The sequence below is a fragment of the Ostrea edulis genome, chromosome 3 (assembly GCF_947568905.1).
Source record: "Ostrea edulis chromosome 3, xbOstEdul1.1, whole genome shotgun sequence".
Lineage (NCBI taxonomy): Eukaryota > Metazoa > Mollusca > Bivalvia > Ostreida > Ostreidae > Ostrea > Ostrea edulis.
In genome coordinates this window covers 59,073,900-59,096,830 of record NC_079166.1, presented here as the reverse complement: position 1 = coordinate 59,096,830, position 22,931 = coordinate 59,073,900, and the positions used below count along the sequence as shown (strand labels likewise).

The following is a 22,931-nucleotide window of genomic DNA, read 5'->3' as shown; positions in this document are numbered from 1 at the left end:
TAAGTTGTTCAGTGTACAAGTAATAGTTTAGGTTATCTTAAAGGTAGATAAGACTCCAAGATCAAGGTCACAATGTTAGAAACTTTAGTACAAACAAAATTGCCAAGAGGAATGCAGATATGAAATATGAGTCCTATTACTCACTATTCAAAAGTTATGAGTATGGTCAAAGTTTGAAAAGATCAAACTACATGGTCAGGATCACAAGGTCAGAGATCATGCATAAAATATACACTGTAAGGCCTTACCATTTACATGTAGGAATTTATATGCAGTTATTGAATAGGTTAGACTTTCTTAAAAGTAGGTCAAACTTCAAGGTCAAGTCATGAGAATGACTTTAAAGTTTCAAAACGACAGACAGGACAAAACAATATGCTCTTGACTATAGTCGCTGGGGCATAAAAAAAACTTCAATCCGCACAACTTGGGGAACATTCGCATTTATGATTTAGTGAGGTCTTACTAGATCTACTCCGGTAAAGAATTTGTTTTAATTAATTTAAATTTAATCAATTATAAAACTTCTTCATTTTTCCTATATATTTGCAAGCAAAGATTTTCCCCTATTGTGGCCCCATCCGACCTCCGAGGCTCATGATTTCAACAAACCTGAATCTGCTCCCTGTCAGGAGGCTTTCATGTTAATTTGAACTTTTTTGGCCAAGTGTTCTTGAGAAGAACCCCACACTATTTTTGCCTTTTCTTGATTACCCCCCCCCCCCCCCCCCCCCCCTGAAGGGGGCATGGCCCTTTAATGGAACAAACTCAAATCTCTTTCACCCATGGGTGATTTTTACTATCTTTGATTGAAATTGGCCCAGTGGTTTTGGAGAAGATTATGAAAATGTGAAAAGTTTACAAAAGATGAATAAGAGGTGATCAAAAAAGCTCACTTTAGCTTTCAGCTCAGGTGAGGTAATGGAACAGAAAAAGTCACCCGCATTAAGCTCATGCCAGTAAAGAAGTAAACCAATCATCTTTCTTGTTACACATAAAACCATGATGTTTGCCCTGGTGACCTCTGAATATCAACCACATGCACCTAATATAAAGCAATGATAAACATACTGATAATCAAACTGATGTACATGTACATATAGCATAGGAATACTTCCTCAAAAGTTCAGGAACCTAACCAGTCATTCCCAGAGTACAACAGACCATACGAAACAGTTTACTATTTCATAGCTGAGGCTCTATAAACAATTAATGGCCTTAAATCAATACATAAAAACAGGACTATAATTCACCCGGTAGATTGAACAAAGCCTAGTTTAAGAAACGGTTCAATGATATGCAATCGATCTTCAGCTTTAAGAATGTTGTAGGGCTGACTAAACCTAATCACTGGACCTGTCCCTTCTGGGAATGAGGGATCCCCTCGCTGGATGGCTTCAAGGTCCAGCTCATTACAGGAGAAGTGTGTGAACGTAACCTGAAAAAAGATCAAGATACTTCAGAAATCTCATGAGTGGTGATTCTTAAATTCCTCTGAACAGTACTGTAGATTCGTAACTATAAGCGAGGAATTTATCATCGTGTAATTTCATGAGAGGTGTCACTCGTGAAATCAAATTACTCGCTTTAATTTTCTGTTGCTAAAATTCATGCAAGAACTCTTGATTAACAGACGATACGCAAATTCATGTTCACACGATTTGACGTATACGAGTCATTTTGTCATATCAAGTACTCGCATAAAATTAGAAATCTACAGTTTTCATTACCCTATTGTTAATGCAGGAAGTTCATGGATCGCACTGTTTTCTGCTGTAAATAATTCCTCTTACTAATTTGAAATCTCATATTCTGTGCAACTACCCCTCATCTACAATCATCCATGAAGTCATAAATTCAATTCATCATGCATAAAACTTCAATATATGCATCTATATTTCTGGCAAAATCCAAACTCTATACATGCAGTGGTAATGGTTTGAAGAAAGGAAGGAGTTCATGTATGGTATAATTTGGCTGTTAATTTCACGAAATGCCCAGTTATTTTGCATTCCCTAAAAAGGGGCTTTGCGAGGCAGGCACATGACCTCGCAATGAAGCTTCATATTATATATAATATGTATACATTATTCATCACTATTTTAGTCTTGCAGTATTTGTAAGGCCAAGAAGAATTAATAAATTGTTTCTCAGGCCTAAAATTTCCATAAAGAAGGCAGTCTTCTTTTTCTTGTTTTTTACTTGGCTCTATCATGAGTTATCTTTCCTTTCTATGTTGACTGAGTACCCTTTTCTTCTTCTTATGCACATATATTTATATAGCTAGTATGCAACAGACTTTATATTTTGCAAATGTTTTCAAGCATTAAATTAAGGGAAAGTTAACAACTTTAAAAACTTATTAGTCTAAACTAAATAAAACTAATTAAGCAACTAGTTCTAATTGTAACGGGGACCGTTACAGATGTTCCCCAAACCTCCCCCAATTAAAAAGTGATGTCCTTGTGAATCTATAGGAAAAAATCATTTTATTTTAGCCTTTAATTACATGTAGTACGTTCAATATGGTCATTTCAGTACCAAGAAATGAAAGAAAGCGTTGCACGTGCATACACGCGCACGCGTGTATGATTCCGAATTTTTGTTGATGTCGTTCAACAGGCATTTGTATCATATACCCACAGTATGAATTTCATAACGTTTCCACCAAATATAAGGAAGTTATAGCGATTTTAAAATCGTCCAATCAGAAATCAGCACACGTGCATGCACGTGCTGAGCAGTAATTCTAACCACAGCAATTTGTAAGGAGTACCAAGATACATCTAAACCCTTAATATGAATAGAATTTGATGAAAAACAAAAACGTTATCGTCCTTTAAAAATTGAACATTTAAAAAACGTTGCACGCGCATGCGCGTGTGCGTTGGCATTTTTTGTTACACCAACATATAGATACACATATTGTCTACGTATGCTGTGAATATCATCTCATTCGCTTCATAAATAAGATAGTTACAAACGTTTTAGTATTATCCAATCAAAATGAAGCGCACGTGCATGCGCGTGTAAATTGGTAATTTTGACCATGTAAATCAGTTAAGGGTCTCAATATCTACCTATGATATGAATTTCAAACCATTTCAATGAACAACAAAAAAGTTAGACTAATTCCAAAGTTAGCGTACAAATTTTGTAATGCGCGTGCACGCGCATGCGTGCGCGTGCTGGCAAAAAACTATTATTTTTCATATGTACAAATGATATACTATCATCCTATTTAGGTTTTATATCGCTTCCTTCAATATTCTGATTTTCCATTTTTTGTACCAAAATTGGAATGCACGTGCGCGCGCGTGCATGCACGTGCAAACAAAATGACTATCACTATGCACATCTACAAACGCTATACTATCATCCTGGAAAGTTTCATATCGATCCCTTTTGTAGTTTCTGAGAACACTACCGGACAAAAAAGTACCGGAGAAAAAGAATAATAACTAGACACGATCTCGTTGCGAGCAACGAGTAGGTCTTCCGTCCGATTTGTTGATGCACTCGGAGTTAAAAAAAAAAAAAAGACAAATGAGTCCCAATTTAGTTTCCGACTTTAAGACACTTTAGATATAATCAATTTTTCATATCATAAGCTTCTGAAGCAAAGTTGCGGTGAAATTCGTTTGAAATTCGACTCTCCAGGCGAGCCATAAGGCCCGCGGGCCTATTTCTTGATGTCATTTGTTAGCCCTCTATAGACTCAACAACTTTAGTTCTATATGTCTTTACAAAATATTTACCTGTAAAAAGTTATTGAGATCGACCGATATCGACAAAAAATCGACTCTACAGGCGAGCCATTAGGACCATAGGCCTATTTCTTGATATCAATCGATAGATCTCGATAAACTGAACAACTTTTGTTCAATATGTCCTCACAAAATATTTACCAGTTACAAGTTTTTGAAATCGACTGATATCGACAAAAATCGACTCTACAGGCGAGCCATGAGGCCCACAGACCCATTTTTTGATATTGATCGATAGGTTATGACACATTGAACAACTTTTGTTCAATAATGCTTTTCAAAAAATATGTCGTTTTAAAGATATGAGGCGTCAAATATTTACGATTTTGGCCCTTAAAATCTCTAATTACGTAACATATGACCTACTTTTTGATTTGATAAGATCAAGCTCGTTGAGATGAACATTTCCGCTTCTACAACTTATTATAAAATATTAATAGTTTCTGAGATATTCTCAAAAACATTTGGACCCTTCTGAACCCCTAATTTAAAGGGCCAGCCCCTTTTGCTTGATATCGTAAGAAAGGCCTTGTCATTTTAAACATTTTTTGCTCAACAAGTATTTAGAAATTCTTTACCGTTCTCGAGTTATCTCTACAAGAAATATTTAGGGGCCAAACTGTAGCTCCCTAACGGGGCCACATACAGAAAAAACGAAATGTACATATTGTTTAGATTATCATTCTGAACAACTTTTGTTCAATAATGCTTTTCAAAATATTTGTCGTTTTCAAGATATGAGGCGTCAATTATTTATGATTTTGGCCCTTAAAATCCCTTATTACGTAACATATGACCTACTTTTTGATTTGATAAGAACAAGCTCGTTTAGATGAACATTTCCACTTCAATGACTTATTACAAAATATTAATAGTTTCTGAGATATTCTCATAAACCTTTGGACCCTTCTGGGCCCCTAATTTAAAGGGTCAGCCCCTTTTGCTTGATATCGTAAGAAAGGTCATGACATTTCAAACATTTTTTGTTCAACAAGTATTTAGAAATTCTTTACCGTTCTCGAGTTATTTCTAGAAGTAATTTTTAGGGGCCAAACTGTAGCTCCCTAACGGGGCCACATAGGGTAAAAACGAAATATGCATATTGTTCAGATCATCATTCTGAACAACTTTTGTTCTTTATTGCTTTTCAAAATATTTGTCGTTTTCGAGATACAAGGGGTAAAAAATGTATGGTTTTGGCCCTTAAAATCCCTTATTACGTCACATATGACCTAAATTTTTATATGAATAGATTTGGAATGTTGAGATGAACATTTTTTGTTCTTTGACTTATACCAAAATATTAACGATTTTTGAGATATTTGATCTAGACTTTGAGCCCTTCTAGATCCCTAATTTAAGGGGCTAGCCCCTAAATCTTGATATTTTCGAAAAGATCTCGTAAATGTGCACAACTTTTGTTATACATGTCTTAACCAAATATTTGCAAGAAAAAAGATATTGGAGATCAAAGGTCAAAAATCGCCGAAATCGGCGAAAAATTTTGGCATCCATTTTTTCAGGTCCAGGCGAGCGTTTAGGCAAATCGCCTCCGGTAAAATCGAATCCCCCACAAATCTTCTAAAATGTTTACTCTATCTTGTGTAGAAATTTCAAGACTCTAGCTTCAAAACTAACGGAGGAGATGTGTGGACAACAAGGCCCTTCAAAAAGTCACTAAAAGAGAGATAACTCCTGACCGGAAGTGACGTCAAGCATGAAATTTTGCAAGCAAAGTCTCGTATCCAAAAGACACCTTTCCTGAAAATTTCGTGAAAATCGATTGAGAAATGGCTGAGAAAAACGCGTGTACTACCAAGGAAAATAATAATAATAATAATGAAGAAGAAGAACGCGAACAATAATAGTAAGGTCTTCCGCAGGAGACGGAAGACCTTAACTAGAAACTCATTACTAGTAATGAGTAGGTCTTCCGTTAGATCACTTCCGGTAAAGAGCTTTCTGTTCCTACGAAAACCATTTAAATATATCAGAAAATGTGCCTTAACAATGAATGAGAAATGTATTATCGAATTTTTTACTCATTTCTCGTAACTTCCGGTGATGACCGGAAGTACTTTTATGATGCGTTTTCCTATAAATGACAGCGACTCTTTACTGTTTATATTCCCTGAAAATTCCACGTCTCTATCTGAAAGAGTTCTCAACAAAAAGAAGTAGACTAAAGAAAGAAAAAGTAGTAGGTTACTACCGACCGGAAGTCAATTTTGAAAAACAAAATGATCCAAACTCTAGAACTTGATACTTTTATTATGACATGTGAAAATCATATGAAAGACTTCAAATATGCGCGAGATTTATGGTGACAAAGAGATGAAAAGTAGAAATGTATTTTATCAAGAAACCGGAAGTAGTTGTTTTGACTACCAACGGAGTCAATATTCTTTTGACACTTTCAAAGAGACTTAATAAACTAGTATAGGTTTCAATTTACAAGAAAAAGTTTGAAATTTGCGATTCTTTCAATCACTTCCGGTGACGACAGGAAGTGACGGTCGACATGTTCAACCCTCTACTGCACGACTGCAAACGGAAATTTATAATTCCTGAATAATTGATGAACCTATATTTTACCTTTTCCAAGAAAAATGCTGGACAAAATTCCTTTTGAGAAACAGAAAATCGGCCATATTTTCCGACCGGAAGTGAATTTTGTAAAAACAAAAATAGTTATAGGAAGGTCATTTCATACGACATTATTCCTGAAAATTTCAAGAAAATCTATCCAGCCATCTCTGAGAAATCACTCGAAGAAATCGGAAAATCGACAATTTTTCAAATACTTCCGGTATAGACCGAAAGTGACGAACAAAAATATTGAATGTATGTGTACAATGGACTAATGTTAGTTGATCAACTCTACAAGTTTCAAGCGTCTATCTATATTCATTAATGAGAAAGTGGAAAAAACAAGGTTTGAATATGTCCACCCCATATCTCACGACCGGAAGTGAATTTTACAAAAATATTGAAATGAACTCTAGACATTTATAGTGTCTTTAACATATGTAAAATTCAAATCATTAACTTGTTTTATGACCGAGATTTATTGCACTAAAAATGAGAGAATGAATAGTCTTTCTTTGATATAACCGGAAGTTGGAGATTCTACTTCCGGTGGGGTCAACATTTTTTGAGAATTAGAACGAGAACTAGTAAACCGATATAGGTTTCAATTTGAAAGAAAAAAGTTTGAAATTTATGATTCATTTAATCACTTCCGGTGACGACCGGAAGTGACGGCCGACATTCTTAACCCACCACTGCACACCTACATAGTGAGATCTATTAACTCTGAAAATTTGATGACTCTATCTTTTACCGTTTCTGAAAAAAACGCTTAACAACGAAAACAGCTAATAAGCCGTATTTGCCGACCAGAAGTGAATTTTACAAAAAATATCTGACGTTACTCTAGACATTTATAGTGACTATAATATATGTAAAACTCAACTCATTAACTAGTTTCATGACCGAGATTTCTGGCACTGAAAAATGAGAGAATAATTGGTCTTTCTTTGATATAACCGGAAGTTGGAGATTCAACTTCCGGTGGGGTCAACATTTTGTGAGAATTAGAACAAGACCTAGTAAACCGAAATAGGTTTCAATTTGAAAGAAAAAAGTTTGAAATTGATGATTTATTTAACCACTTCCGGTGACGACCGGAAGTGACGGCGACAAAAAATATTACGTGCATGCACCATAGAGAATATAGATCTATCATCCCTGAAAGTTTCATTCGATTATCTTCAGTGGTTTTCAAGTTTACCCCCGGACAAAGTTTCTTTCAAAAACCGGAAAATCGGATGTATCTGACGAACGGAAGTGAATTTTGAAAAAATGAAAAAAATGCCTCGAGGTACCATCGTTACCTATAACTTGTGAAAGTTTCAGGAAAATCCATCCAACGGTCTCGGAGACGAAAGGGAAAAAAAAAATAATAATAACTAGATGCGATCTCGTTGCGAGCAACGAGTGGGTCTTCCGTCCAATTTTAGATGTGATGAGATAAGAATTTGACTGAGATTTTCGTTCATAAATAATGATACAAATATATTGCCTAAACGTACAATTTAGCTTCAGTAATGTTTTACAAATATTTTAAATCATTTAAGTGTTATAAATTAAAGACTCTCTGCCCCTCTTGGCCACTAATTAAAGAGGTCAGCCTTTTTTCGAGAAAAAAGTTAATAATGTTACTTACTGCGATACAAATTCGACTGATCAGGCGAGTCATGTCGCCCGGAGTCCTATTTTTTTATATATCATTCTAGATATATCTCGCAAAACTGAACAAATTTTGCTCTACATGTCCTATCAAAATTTTCTTGAGAAAAAAGTTATTGATTGCGACATTTATCAGATTGTTAAGGTGAGTAATAAGGCCCGTGGGCCTTTTTCTTGATGACTCATTAAAAGTTTCTTGACTAAAATGTTATAGATTGCAACAATAACCCAACTGTTCAGGTGAGCCATGAGACCCGCAGGCCTATTTCTTAACATCGTTAGTTAATGCTTGCGAAACTGAACAACTTTTGTTCTACATGTCTTGTCAAAAGTTTGTCGAGAAAAAAGTTATTAATGTTATTAATTGCGATACAAATTCCACTGTTCAGGCGAGCCATGACGCACGGAGGCTTTTCTTTTTATATCATTAGATAGAACTTGCAAAACTGAACAACTTTTATTCTACATGTTTTATCAAAGTTTCGTGAGGAAAAAGTTAATCATTGTAACAGAAATTCAATGGTTCAGGCGAGCCATGAGGCCCATTGGCCCATTTCTAGATACGGCACGAAAGACCTCAATAAACTGTACAACTTTTGTTATATATCTCTAAACAAAATATTTACGAGTATAAAGTTATGCGACATTTATCAGACTGTTAAGGCGAGTCATAAGGCCCGTGGACCTTTTTCTTGATATCGTTTGAAAGATCTTGCAAAACTGAACAACTTTTGTTCCACATGTCTTATCAAAAGATTCTCGAGAAAAAAGTTAGTAATTGTGACGCTAACAAACTGTTCAGTCGAGCCATGAGGTCCATTGGCCTTTTCCATGATGTTGTTGGAAAGATCTTGCAAAACTGAACAACTTTTGTTCTAGATGTCTTATTAAAAGTTTCTTGACAAAAATGTTATAGATTGCAACAATAACCCAACTGTTCAGGTGAGCCATGATACCCGCAGGCCTATTTCTTAACATCGTTAGTTAACGCTTGCGAAACTGAACAACTTTTGTTCTACATGTCTTATCAAAAGTTTCTCCAGAAAAAAGTTATTGATTGTGACACTAATCAAACTCTTCAGGCGAGCTATGAGGCCCGTTGGCCTTTTTCATAATGTTGTTGGAAAGATCTTGCAAAACTGAACAACTTTTGTTCTAGATGTCTTATCAAAAGTTTCTTGACAAAAATGTTATAGATTGCAACAATAACCCAACTGTTCAGGTGAGCCATGAGACCCGCAGGCCTATTTCTTAACATCGTTAGTTAACGCTTGCGAAACTGAACAACTTTTGTTCTACATGTCTTATCAAAAGTTTCTCCAGAAAAAAGTTATTGATTGTGACACTAATCAAACTCTTCAGGCGAGCTATGAGGCCCGTTGGCCTTTTTCATAATGTTGTTCGAAAGATCTTGCAAATCTGAACAACTTTTGTTATAGATGTCTTATTAAAAGTTTCTTGACAAAAATGTTATAGATTGCAACAATAACCCAACTGTTCAGGTGAGCCATGAGACCCGGAGGCCTATTTCTTAACATCGCTAGTTAACGCTTGCGAAACTGAACAACTTTTGTTCTACATGTCTTGTCAAAAGTTTCTCGAGGAAAAAGTTATTAATGTTATTAATTGCGATACAAATTCCACTATTCAGGCGAGCCATGACGCCCGGAGGCCTATTTTTAGATATCATTAAATAGAACTTGCAAAACTGAACAACTTTTATTCTACATGTCTTATCAAAAGTTTCTTGAGAAAAAAGTTAATCATTGTAACAGAAATTCAATGGTTCAGGCGAGCCATGAGGCCCATGGGCCCATTTCTTGATATGGCACGAAAGATCTCAATAAACTGTGCAAGTTTTGTTATATATGTCTAAACAAAATATTTACGAGTAAAAAGTTATGATTTAAAACGTGGAAAAAAATTGCACACTTTTTAAAACTCCATTTTCGACCCCTACCGAGCTTCCATACTAGGCACTTCCGGAAATTTTTAAAACCCAGGTGCACAACTACAGCATGTCGTCGAACATCACTGAAAATTTCAGCACTCTAGCTTTTATCGTTTTTGAGTTTTTGTCTGGACAAAATGGTCATCAGAAAATCGATAAAAGGGGGATAACTTCCAACCGGAAATGATTTTTCAAAAATTGAAACGGCGGTACAAACTTCAAATGGCAACGCATCAATCCTGAAAATTTGAAGCAAATCGATCCAGCCATCTCCGAGAAATCTTCTGCACAAAAATCGGTAAGGAGAAAAAAAAAGAATAATAACTAGATGCGATCTCGTTGCGAGCAACGAGTGGGTCTTCCGTCCAATTTTAGATGTGATGAGATAAGAATTCGAATGAGATTTTCGTTCATGAATAATGATACAAATATATTGTCTAGATGTACAATTTAGCTTCGGTAATGTTTTACAAATATTGATCATTTAAGTGCTATGAATTAAAGACTCTCTGTCGCTCTCGGCCACTAATTGAAGGGGTCAGACTTTTCTTCGACAAACAAGTTAATAATGTTATATATACTGCGATACAAATTCGACTGATCAGGCGAGTCATGTCGCCCGGAGGCCTATTTTTTTTAAATATCATTCTAGATATATCTCGTAAAACTGAACTAATTTTGTTCTACATGTCCTATCAAAATTTTCTTGAGAAAAAAGTTATTGATTGCAACATTTATCAGATTGTTAAGGCGAGTCATAAGGCCCGTGGGCCTTTTTCTTGAAATCATTTGAAAGATCTTGCAAAACTGAACAACTTTTGTTCTACATGTCTTATCAAAAGTTTCTCCAGAAAAAAGTTATTGATTGTGACACAAATCAAACTGTTCAAGCGAACCATGAGGCCCGTTCGCCTTTTTCATGATGTTGTTCGAAAGATCTTTCAAAACTGAAGAATTTTTGTTCTAGATGTCTTATTAAAAGTTTATTGACAAAAATGTTATAGCTTGCAACAATAACCCAACTGTTCAGGTGAGCCATGAGACCCGCAGGCCTATTTCTGAACATCGTTAGTTAACGCTTGCGAAACTGAACAACATTTGTTCTACATGTCTTATCAAAAGATTCTCGAGAAAAAAGTTAGTAATTGTGACACTGATCAATCTGTTCAGGCGAGCCATGAGGCCCGTTGGCCTTTTTCATGATGTTGTTCGAAAGATCTTGCAAAACTGAACAACTTTTGTTCTAGATGTCTTATTAAAAGTTTCTTGACAAAAATGTTATAGATTGCAACAATAACCCAACTGTTCAGGTGAGCGATGAGACCCGCAGGCCTATTTCTTAACATCGTTAGTTTACGCTTGCGAAACTGAACAACTTTTGTTCTACATGTCTTATCAAAAGTTTCTCGAGAAAAAAGTTATCAATGTTATTAATTGCGATACAAATTCGACTGTTCAGGCGAGCCATGACGCCCGGGAACCTTTTTTAAGATATCATGAAATAGATCTTGCAAAACTGAACAACTTTTATTCTACATGTCTTACCAAAAGTTTCGTGAGAAAAAAGTTAATCATTGTAACAGAAATTCAATGGTTCAGGCGAGCCATGAGGCCCATGGGCCTATTTCTTGATATGACACGAAAGATCTCAATAAACTGTACAACTTTTGTTATATATATCTAAACAAAATAGTTACGAGTAAAAAGTTCTGATTTAAAACGTGGAAAAAAATTGGACACTTTTTTAAACTCCATTTTCGACCCATACCGAGCTTCCATACTAGGCACTTCCGGAAATTTTGAAAACCCAGGTGCACAACTACAACATGTCGTCTAACATCACTGAAAATTTCAGCACTCTAGCTTTTACCGTTTTCGAGTTTTTGTCTGGACAAAATGGTCATCTGAAAATCGATAAAAGGGGGATAACTTCCAACCGAAAGTGATTTTTCACAAATTGAAACGGCGGTACAAACTTCAAATGGCAACGCATCAATCCTGAAAATTTGAAGCAAATCGATCCAGCCATCTCCGAGAAATCTTCTGCACAAAAATCGGTAAGGAGAAAAAAAAAGAATAATAATAATAATAATAAGAAAAGTGAAAAATCAACAATAGAATAATAGAAGGGTCTTCCGCTGAAGACGGAAGACCCTAATAATAATAATAAGAAAAGTGAAAAATCAACAATAGAATAATAGAAGGGTCTTCCGCTGAAGACGGAAGACCCTAATAATAATAAACAGTAGAATCACTAGAAGGTCTTCCGTTGGAAACGGAAGACCTTAATAATAATAATAACTAGTACTTATTGTAACGGGGACCGTTACAGATGTTCCCCAAACATTCCCCCATTTAGCAAGTGGTGTCATTTATTTCAGTACAAGTGGTTTTGATCATTGCAAACTGTGAAACATGTGAATATATAACTATTTTATAACGTTCAGTCCATTTCATGCTAATACAAATCAGTTATAAAGATCTGAGAGTTTTGTGCACGTGCACGTACGTGCATGCACGTGCATATACATAATTCGACCATCTCGATACATTAGAAGTCTTACTATATGAGTAGAAGAGAAGTTTCACAACTGTTCAATGAAAAACGAGAAATTAACGGCAACTCAAAACTACAAAGACCGAAATCAATGCACGTGCATACACGTGCGCGTGAGTACCACACAACAATTTTGTTGATGCTAATCAATAGAGATTTGAACAATATACTTACTATATGAATTTGGTATCGATTGCTTCACTCTTAAGAAAGTTATTGGGATTTCAAAATCGTCCAATTATAATTAAGCGCACGTGCATGCGCGTACAGGGAAGTGATTTTGAGACTATTAATAAATTGACAGGCCCAAAACATACCTGCAACCTAATTTTCAAACCTATTCATTGCAATCTGAAAATGTTATAGACCAATACTCAAATTTAGATGTCAAAAATTACAATGCACGCGCATTCACGCGCACGCGATTTTGATAATGGAAAATTTGTTGACACCATTTCACAGACATTCATATCATAGATCTTCAGGGTAAATTTGAATTCATTTCAGTTTTTAATTCAATAGTTATGACCATTTTAGTACCCAAAAAATGAAAGAAAAGCTATGCACGTGCATACACGGGCACGTGAGTATGACTCAGCATCAATGTTGATGTCATTCAATAGACATTTGATAGATATACTTACAGTATAAATTTCATATTGTTTCCATCATTTATAAGAAAGTTATGGCCATTTGAAAATCGTCCAATCAGAATTTAGCACACGTGCATGCACGTGCCGGATGGTAATTATGACTGTACACGTTTGTTAAGAATATCAAGATACATATACAATACAAGTTTGAAGAGATTTTGACAAAAAACAAAAAAGTTATGGTCATTGAAAGAATTGAACCTTCAAAAGACAATACACGTGCGTGCGCATGCGCGTTTGCAATTTTTCTTACATCGATCTGTAGATATTTGACATGTCTACCTATCCTGTAAATATCATTAAATTTCCTTGATTGGCGTGAATGTAATAAACGGTTTTGTATTATCCAATCAAATTGAAGCACACGTGCATGCGCGTGCAGAATTGAAATTTTGATGATGCCAAACAGTTAAGGGTCCCAAGATATACCTACGATATAAATACCAAACGATTTCATTGAAAAGTAAAAAAGTTAGACTGATTCCAAAATTTGTAAACAAAAAATCCAATGCACGTGCATGCACATGCATGCATTTTCAGACAAAATGATGTTCGTTCCGCACATCTACATAGAGTATTCTATCATCCTAAAAAGGTTTCATCTTGATCCCTTCAGTAGTTTCTGAGAACACTCGTGGACAAAAAAGTGTGACAAGAATAAAGAAAGAATAATAATAATAATAAGAAGAAGAAGAAACAGAGTAAAACCAATATGTTCCCAAACTTTGTTTGGGGAACATAATAAGAAACAGAGTAAAAACAATATGTTCCCAAACTTTGTTTGGGGAACATAATTATATAAGTATAGAAATAATTCATTAACATCGGATCATACAGCTTTAAGAGGACAAAAGAATGAATGCCTGACATTAAGAAAGAGCATCTATATTGAAATGCGTACTCTTTGCCGATGAACACAGGAAGTCAGCCATTATGTTAATGTATTACAACTTCTAAACATTTGGAAACCTTGAAACTTTCCATGGCATATGTGCCGTTATTATTAGTAGCAGTATTTTTTTTAATTTTAGAATCAGAGTTATGACTTGCCCTTTTAAGAATTGAATTATTTTGAAGCAAGGGAGATTTTTGCCAAATTTGGATGAAAACTGGCTTAGTGGTACTAGCAAAGAAATTGAACATACAATAGGATTAAGAAACCTACATACAGATGTACATACTATTTACATACAGAACGGTGACAAACTAGATCATAAACATTTTACACTGAACACATCGTTTACTTTCATTCTACAATTTTGTGGATATCTTTCTCAAATAAGAGCTACTAACATAGGTGCCTTGCACAATAAGGCCAAGGAGTCCTTGTTGTTTTGACGATTTTGATGAATAGTGAACGAGGAGGTCGCCTCCGTGCCGGCCCAGCACCCCTGTGTCCAGATGGTCAACCCTCTTCTCTGTGTCACAATGTCTTCGTTTTGGTGGAGAAGGTTCAAGTTCAGGTTCCATCTTTCTTTTTACCTGTAATTAAAAATATATTGAGCATTATAAGGGATTTCACAGTTATGTAGATTAATTCATATTACTTCTATGGAGATATAACTGCACAACTTCATCAATCAGAAATTAGTATTTAATTTTTAAAAATGCTAAAACTCGGTAAAGTGAAAATAGAGTGAAAAAAGGACATTCCAATTAAGGGGGGGGGGGGGTGTTACCAAATAATAAAATGTTTTTGGCCAAATTATTCCCCACTGGGGTTAGTTGGTGGTAACTAAAATTATTATTAAGAATGACATTTCATTTGCATGCTAAGAGTATTGTTTGAAACTGGCAGACATTATTCAAAAGTGCATCAGAGAGTCCCAAAATATTGTTTGTTTTTTTATGCTCGGAGCTCCATTCAAGAATTTTTCTGAGGCATCTCCAGCTTTAAGTGTTGTCAGTGTTCGAATTAAAACTCAAACTTGCTGAATTAGCTAGACATGCATGGTACAGGGGTTTCAATAGTTTCGATTAAAGTCAGCATTTGCAAATTCAATGGTCGTTATCACAATCTAGTTTGCCACTACAACCTAACTTTGGAGAAATGCTGTCTGACTTGTTTCATACTGATTGTTAGGCCGTTCTTGGCACACAGACTTTGACTATGGATAACTCTGTTTACCTGATCAAGATATAGGGCTCATGACAGGTGTGACTGGTGAACAGATGCTTACTCTTCTAAGGCACCTGATTCCAACTCTGGTATATCCAGGGATCCATGTTTGCCCAACTCTCTATTTTGTATTGCTTATAGGAGTTATGAGATTGATCACTGTTCATTATTTAACTTAGCTTCATCTTTCACATGCAGGGTTAAATTGACTGCTTGTAAAAATTGTAAGCCCTGCCAAAGACCTATGAGCATGGAGAAAATAACTGCCATTTTTAAAATTACCTTCATTCCTATCTACTAATTAAGGATGGCAGGCCTAATTCATTTCTACCATATAGGTTTTATTCAAATTTTGATATACGGTAAAATATGTACTGAATTAAAATCAGACAAAACATACGGTCATCAACTTTGATTTTCCACAGAGTTGCATCAAAAGAAGATAGTGAAAAATTTGTAATTTCAAACAAAAAAGGGGAGGGATTCCCCTGTACAATATAAGAAAGAAGAGATGTTTGTAAAACACATATGCCCCCCATGGTGCAAAATTGAAAAGGGTTATACACACACATCATTTAATTTATAGTACATAGTATCATCAATTCAAAATATTGAACAGACAATATCTTCTTATGCAGTATTCGAAACCAACCATAGACCGATAGACAAAGTCTATGACAAATGACACTGGTCTATGCCAATTATAATTGAGATAGACCAAATTGTCTATGCCGGTTTCTAAATTTAAAGCAATGAAGTTATCCCAAAGGACCCAGCATGGTCAGTCGACATCTGATAAACGTTATGAGGAAAGGAAGATATTGTTAAAGAAATGGAAAGAAAATACGCTTTCTAAGAACATTAGATGTAAATGAAATATTGTGTTATTTTTTTCAATGTTGCAGTCTATGCCAATTTGATGAGGTCTATGTCATCTTGTTTTGGCATAGACCTGTAGTCTATACCAAGATTTAAACCAATTTCTAATACTGCCTAGGTCAAGAGTGGATCGACCATGTGACCTAAATATCAATAGGAGTCATCTACTCCTTATTCTGTACAAGTGTACCAAGTTTGGTGTCAATCAAGAGAATAATTCTTAAAATATAGGAGACATCCAGTTTAACCCTTGACCTTTGACCATGTTAACTCAAAATCAATAGGGGTCATTTTCTCCTAAAGATGTACCAGTGTTCTAAGTTTGATATCTGTCAAGCTAAGGGTTCTCAAGATATTGAGCAGACAGTATATTCCTATGTCAAGTTTGACCTTTGACCATGTGGCCTCAAAATCCATAGGGGTCATCTTCTCCTGAAAATATACCAGTGTATCAACTTTGATGTCTGTCAAGCAAAGGGTTCTCAAACTATTGAACGGACAGCATATCTATGTCCAGTTTGACCCTTGACCTTTGACCACGTGACCTAAAAATCAATAGGGGTCATCTTCTTCTAAAGTTATACCAGTGTACCAAGTTTGATGTCTGTCCAGCAAAGGTTTCTCTAGACATTGAGTGGTCAGTATATTCCTATGTCCAGTTTGACCCTTGACCTTTGACCATGTGACCTCAAAATCAATACAGGTCATCTACTTCTTATGATGTACCAGCGTACCAATTTTGATGTCTGTCAAGCAAAGGGTTCTCAAGATACTGAGCGGACAGTATATTCCTATGTCCAAAGTAAATTGACCTTTGACCTTTTGAACTGAAAAACAATGGGGGTCCTCTTCTACTCATAAACAGCCCACATATGAAATATTATGATCAAGTGAATGGTTCTCAAGATATTGAGTGCACAACATGTGGTCAACCGACCGACATACCAACAGGTGCAAAGCAATATGCCTCTCTTCTTTGAAGGGAGGCATAAAAAAAAACACAGGTTGTCTGCCTAGACTTTTCAGGGGAGCATGTCAAATGGGATTTTTCACCAATTTTCGAGGAAAAATTGATAGATGAGAATTTTTACTTGTGGTGTCATACTTTTCCCTTAAATACTAAATAATCATATGGATTTGAACAAGAGGCCCATGGGCCACATTGCGCACCTGAGTCACCATGGCCCATATCTAAAGATTTTCCCTATATATTCGCATGCAAAACTTTGATCCCCTACTGTGGTCCCCACCTTATTCCCCTGGGGGCCATGATTTTCACAAACTTGAATCTGCACTATGTCTGCAAGCTGCCATGTAAATTTGAACTTGTCTGGACCAGTGGTTCTTGAGAAGAAGATGTTTAAAGATTTTCCATATATATTTGCATGTAAAACTTCGATTTCCTATTGTGGCCCCACCTTATCCTCAAGGGCCACGATTTGAGCAAATTCAATCTGCATTATGTCAGCAAGTTTTCATGTAAATTTGAAATTTTCTGGCCCAGTGGGGTTTCTTTTGAGAAGATTTTTAATGATTTTCCCTATATGCTCACATATAAAACTTTGATCCCCTATAAATTGTGGCCCCACCCAACCCCCGGGGGCAATGATTTGAACATTACAATCTTGAATCTGCATTATGTCAGGGAGCTTTCATGTAAATTTGAACTTCTCTGGTCCAGTTGTTCTTGAGAAGATTTTTAAATGACCCCACCCTATATATATAGTTTTGCATTTTTGGAATTACCTCTTTATTTGAACAAACTTGAATCCCTTTCACCCATGAATGATGTGTACCAAGTTTGATTAAATTTGGCACCGTGGTTATGGAGAAGAAGATGAAAATGTGAAAAGTTTACGATAACTACGCCAACGACAGACAATGGAAAGTTTGGATCAGAAAAGCTCACTTGACCCTTCAGCTCAGGTGACCGAAACAAGAGGCCCATGGGCCACATCGCTCACCTGAGTCACCTTGGTCCATATCAGAAGACTTTTCATACATATTTGCATGTAAAACCATAGTCCCTATCATGGCCCCAACCTACCCCTGGAGGCCATGGTTTTTGCAAACTTGAATCTACACTATGTCAGAAAGCTTTCATGTAAATGTGAACTTCTTTGGCCCAATGGTTCTTGAGAAGAAGATTTTTAAAGATTGTCCCTATATATTTGTATGTAAAACTTTGATCCCCTTGTGGCCCCATCCTACCCCCAGGAGCCATAATTTGAACAAGTCAAAAATGTTAAAAGTTTACAGACAGACAGATGCCGGAATACGGGCAATCAGAAAAGCTCACGAGCTTTTAGCTCAGGTGAGCTAAAAAAGTTTATCATTAATTATATGTAAGTGAAAATTTCTCACACGCAAATAAAAGTTAGTTTACAGTATATGAAGTGTCAAATATTTAAAGATCCTGATATATGGAGCTCAGTATGGAAGCTTTAAATGGTTGCTTTGTGATATATTTAGTGTGCTCATTTTTACAATTTTTAACCTTTCATAATAACAAAAGAGTGTAGATATTCTTTTATCTTATTATGTCTACAGAGTGACTACAGTACTCTTCCCAAACTTTTTCAAAACAAGAAATCTCAAATAGTCTTGCACATATTAGTAGCTAACAGATATCACAGTTCTTCATGAAGATTTACCTCTCAACTTGTTCACTAGAGAGCATAATTTAACACTGTGCAGTAACAAATTTTATCTCCTGCTAATAAGAACTCAACAGCTGTTCTCACGACTTTCTCAGTTGAGATGGTCAAGGACTGTAATTTTAATGTGATGTCATGCTTTCACTGGATATATGCTGTCATAGACGATGTGCTCTTGGCAAGATATTTTATTTAGGTTTTACAGATATTGCATACCATAATAGTTTTATAATGTATGTTATCATTTCCAGGAAATCAAGTATCCCAAACAGCCAATTTCTTTGCAGACATTTTTTGTAACAAATGTATACTATAACATGATTAATAGCTAACATTCTTTAAGATTAACCAATCAGACAACTCTTAACAACAGCAGATTTGAGAATGAAATGGTCCATTTGGAGTAGTGCTATGTTTCAGGATCTGATCAGGAATTACAACTGTGGATATCTTACCTTGCAAATAGCAAAAATTTTAGAATTTTCTTTTTCACAGTTTGGAAGGTCATAGAAAATGACATCTGGGGTAGAACACACACTAACATCACTTCTCTCAAGTGTTAGAGTCTGTGGCTGTAAACAGGGTCGTGCACTGAAATAAAAAAAAATGTCAGCTGTAAACACGACAATGCATTAAGAATCAAAACAATGTTGGCTGTAAACATGATGCATTAGAATCAATATAATGTTGGTTGTAAACAAGAGACAGCACTAGAATGCATTAAATATTGACTGGAAACAAGAAATTGTGCTCAGACATGAAAAACAAGAGGTCCATGGGCCACATCACTCACCTGAGCAGCCTCACCTACATGTAGCAATAAACAAGATTGAGCAAAACTATCATTATACAAACAGTTTGGTTCATTAAGAAAAACTTTTCAAAGGTAACAGCTAAAGATTCATTGATTATTGAACTTAATTATTAAACTTTACTACAGTTTCATTAATTACCATATGCCCTTGTAGAACGGTATTTATATTATCTAAGGATGTTTTGTGCCAAGTTTGGTTCCCTATACATTTGCACATAAACATTTGATCCCCTATTGTGGCCCCACTCTAACCTCAGGGGTCATGATTTTTACAAACTTTATTTTCCACTTTGTAAGAAAGCTTCCATGTAAATTTCAGCTTTTCTGGCCCAGTGGTTCTTGAGAAGAATATTTTCAAATGACCCCACCCTATTTTTTAATATTTGTGATTAATTATCTCCCCTTTGAAGGGGACATGACCCTTTATTTCAATAAACTTGAATCCCCTTTCACCTAAGGATGATTTGCTCCAAGTTAAATTGAAATTAGCACAGTGGTTATGGAAAAGAAGATTTTTCTATATATCAGCATGTAAAATTTTGATCCCCTATTCTGACCCCACCCTACCCTGGGGGCCATTATCTGAGCAAATCTGAATCTACTCTACATCAGGAAGCTTTCAATAAAATTTCCACTCTTCAGGCCCAGTGGTTCTTGAATATAAGATTTTTAAAGATATTTTATAGATTTGCACACATGTATATCTTTGATACCCTAATATGGCCCCAACATACCCCCAGGGATCATGATTTTTTACAAACTTGAATTTCCACTATGTCAGAAACCCTTCATATAAATTTCAGCTTTTCTGGCTCAGTGGTTCTTGCGAAAAAGATTTTTAAATGACCTTGCCCTATTTTTGCATTTGTGTGATTATCTCCCCCTTTGAAGAGGGCATGGCCCTTCATTGGAACAAACTTGAATCCCCTTAACCCAAGGATACCTTGTACCAAGTTTGGTTGAAATTGGCCCAGTGGTTCTGGAAAAGATGAAAATGTGAAAAGTTTACGACAACACCAACACAAAGTTTTGATCAGAAAAACTCACTTGAGCCTTTGGCTCAGGTGAGCTAAAAACCACAATCTGGCTGTAAACAAAAGACTGGACTAGAATAAAATTAATACTGACTATAAGTAAAGAGATTGTACTAGATCACATAATGTTTCCTGTAAACAAGACACTACACTGAAATCAATATTGACTGTAAACAAGACACTACACTGAAATCAATACTGACTGTAAACAAGACAATGTACTGAAATCAATACTGACTGTAAACAAGACAATGTACTGAAATCAATACTGACTGTAAACAAGACACTACACTGAAATCAATACTGACTGTAAACAAGACACTACACTGAAATCAATACTGACTGTAAACAAGACAATGTACTGAAATCAATACTGGCTGTAAACAAGACAATATACTGAAATCAATACTGACTGTAAACAAGACAATATACTGAAATCAATACTGGCTGTAAACAAGACACTACACTGAAATCAATACTGGTTGTAAACAAGACAATGTGCAGAAATCAATACTGGCTGTAAACAGGATGATGCACAAAATCTAAATAAAATACAAACTGTCAACAGGTTAAGATACTGCACTGAAAAAAATTAATACTGGCTTTCAGCTTGCCCAAGATCAGGTGCCCTTCTTTGTTGCAGAGTGATTAAAAAATAAAGTTTCATGAAGTCTAAACATATTCTATGTAATGCTACATTCTTTGAGCAAATTCTCTGAAAATATTTTGCATTTCTGTCAAGGGGTTAAAAAGTTACCAGCCTTAGCATACTTGCTAACAGAGTGGGCTACGGACTATACACACATCAGCATAACAACAGATAAATTTTACAACTTTAATTGAAGAACAAATTCTAATTTAAAATACAAACTCATCAAACAATAGTACTAGATGAACAAAAAATGCAAGTCATTATCCATGAAAGTCATTTTTATAAATAAAATAATACATTCAGAGGACACTGAGTATTTTCTCTGATCTGAAGGAGCATATATATTTATACAAAAAACTGCATTATATAGATTTCTGATTAGGTAAATTGATATCCTGTGGTGATTGATGATATAGCTATGCTGTACTGAAGTCTAAACTCAGGTAATAATGCATCATTATAGCAATACATCAATCTTAACGATCACAAAGCCTGAACAACATACATAACACAGCGTTCATGTGTCACGTTACAACAACCTAACAAATCTTACTGATCATAAGCCTGAATGGCATGTTACCTTTGCATATCAATATCTAGTAGGTCTTGTGATTTTTATTTTGGAAATAATACTTTACCGTGCTACCACTACATGTATATAATTGACAACAAAAAAACTAAAAATCTCAATTATTAAAGTCATGAAAAGTTATATATCACATGCATATATATAGTATCATGATCTAGCCCATGATACTTTAAACAAGAGGCCACATCGCTCACTTGAAATACTTTGGTCCATATTTAAAGATTTCCCTAACATATTTGCACTTAAAATTTTGATCCCTTTTGTGGCCCCAACCTAATCCCGGGGGTCATGGTTTTTACAAACTTGAATTTGTACTATGTCAGGAAGCTTTCATGTAAATGTAAAATTCTTTAGCCCAATGGTTCTTAATTGAGAAGATTATTAAAAATTATCCGTAGATATTTGTATTTAAAACTTTGATCCATTATTGTGGTCCTATCCTTCCCCTAGGGGGCATAATATTAACAAACTTGAATCTGCACTATGTCAGGAAGCTTTCATGTAATTGTAAACTTTTCTGGCCCAGTGGTTCTAGAGTAGAAATTTTTTAAAGATTTTCCCTATATATTTGTAAGTAAAATTTTGATACCCTATTGTGGCCCCATCCTACCCCCAGGGGCCATGATTTTAACAAACTTGAATCTGCACTATGTCATGTAAATTTGTACTTTGTGGCAGGGGTCGAAATTAACATATACCCGTCAGTCTGTGACTGGTTAAAAGTTTGACAGACTGACTGACATTTGTTTTAGTCAGTCCGATGGAACCAGTTAATTTTCTAAAGCATCAGTTTGGAAAATATACTTATGAAATTTTATACACATATGGCATGCTTCGATGTGTAGATATCAGACGAATCTGATTCGTAAATATAAATCCCACATATGTATTTAAGTGTTACAATATTGTCTGAGGCATATTGAGTTAAACTTCATTTTTTAAAATAACATTAACGAAATATGTTTAATTATTTCTGGAAAACTCTGTCGGACTGGTAAATTTTTCTGC

General features: G+C 35.3%; 1 protein-coding gene across 1 annotated transcript in view; it reads right to left on the bottom strand.

The window, feature by feature from the left end:
- The window catches only part of LOC125674421 (uncharacterized), a 34,450-nt gene that overhangs the window by 4,365 nt on the left and 7,154 nt on the right, over positions 1–22,931 (bottom strand). Inside the window, exons 3-5 of the mRNA XM_048911573.2 lie at positions 19,290–19,425; positions 14,473–14,661; positions 1–1,438 (exon numbers count right to left, since the gene is read on the bottom strand). The exon at positions 1–1,438 is cut by the window's left edge and continues 4,365 nt beyond it. Coding sequence (XP_048767530.2) covers positions 1,250–1,438; positions 14,473–14,661; positions 19,290–19,425 — 514 coding nt within the window. The 3' untranslated portion in view covers positions 1–1,249. The remainder of the gene's footprint in view (positions 1,439–14,472; positions 14,662–19,289; positions 19,426–22,931) is intronic.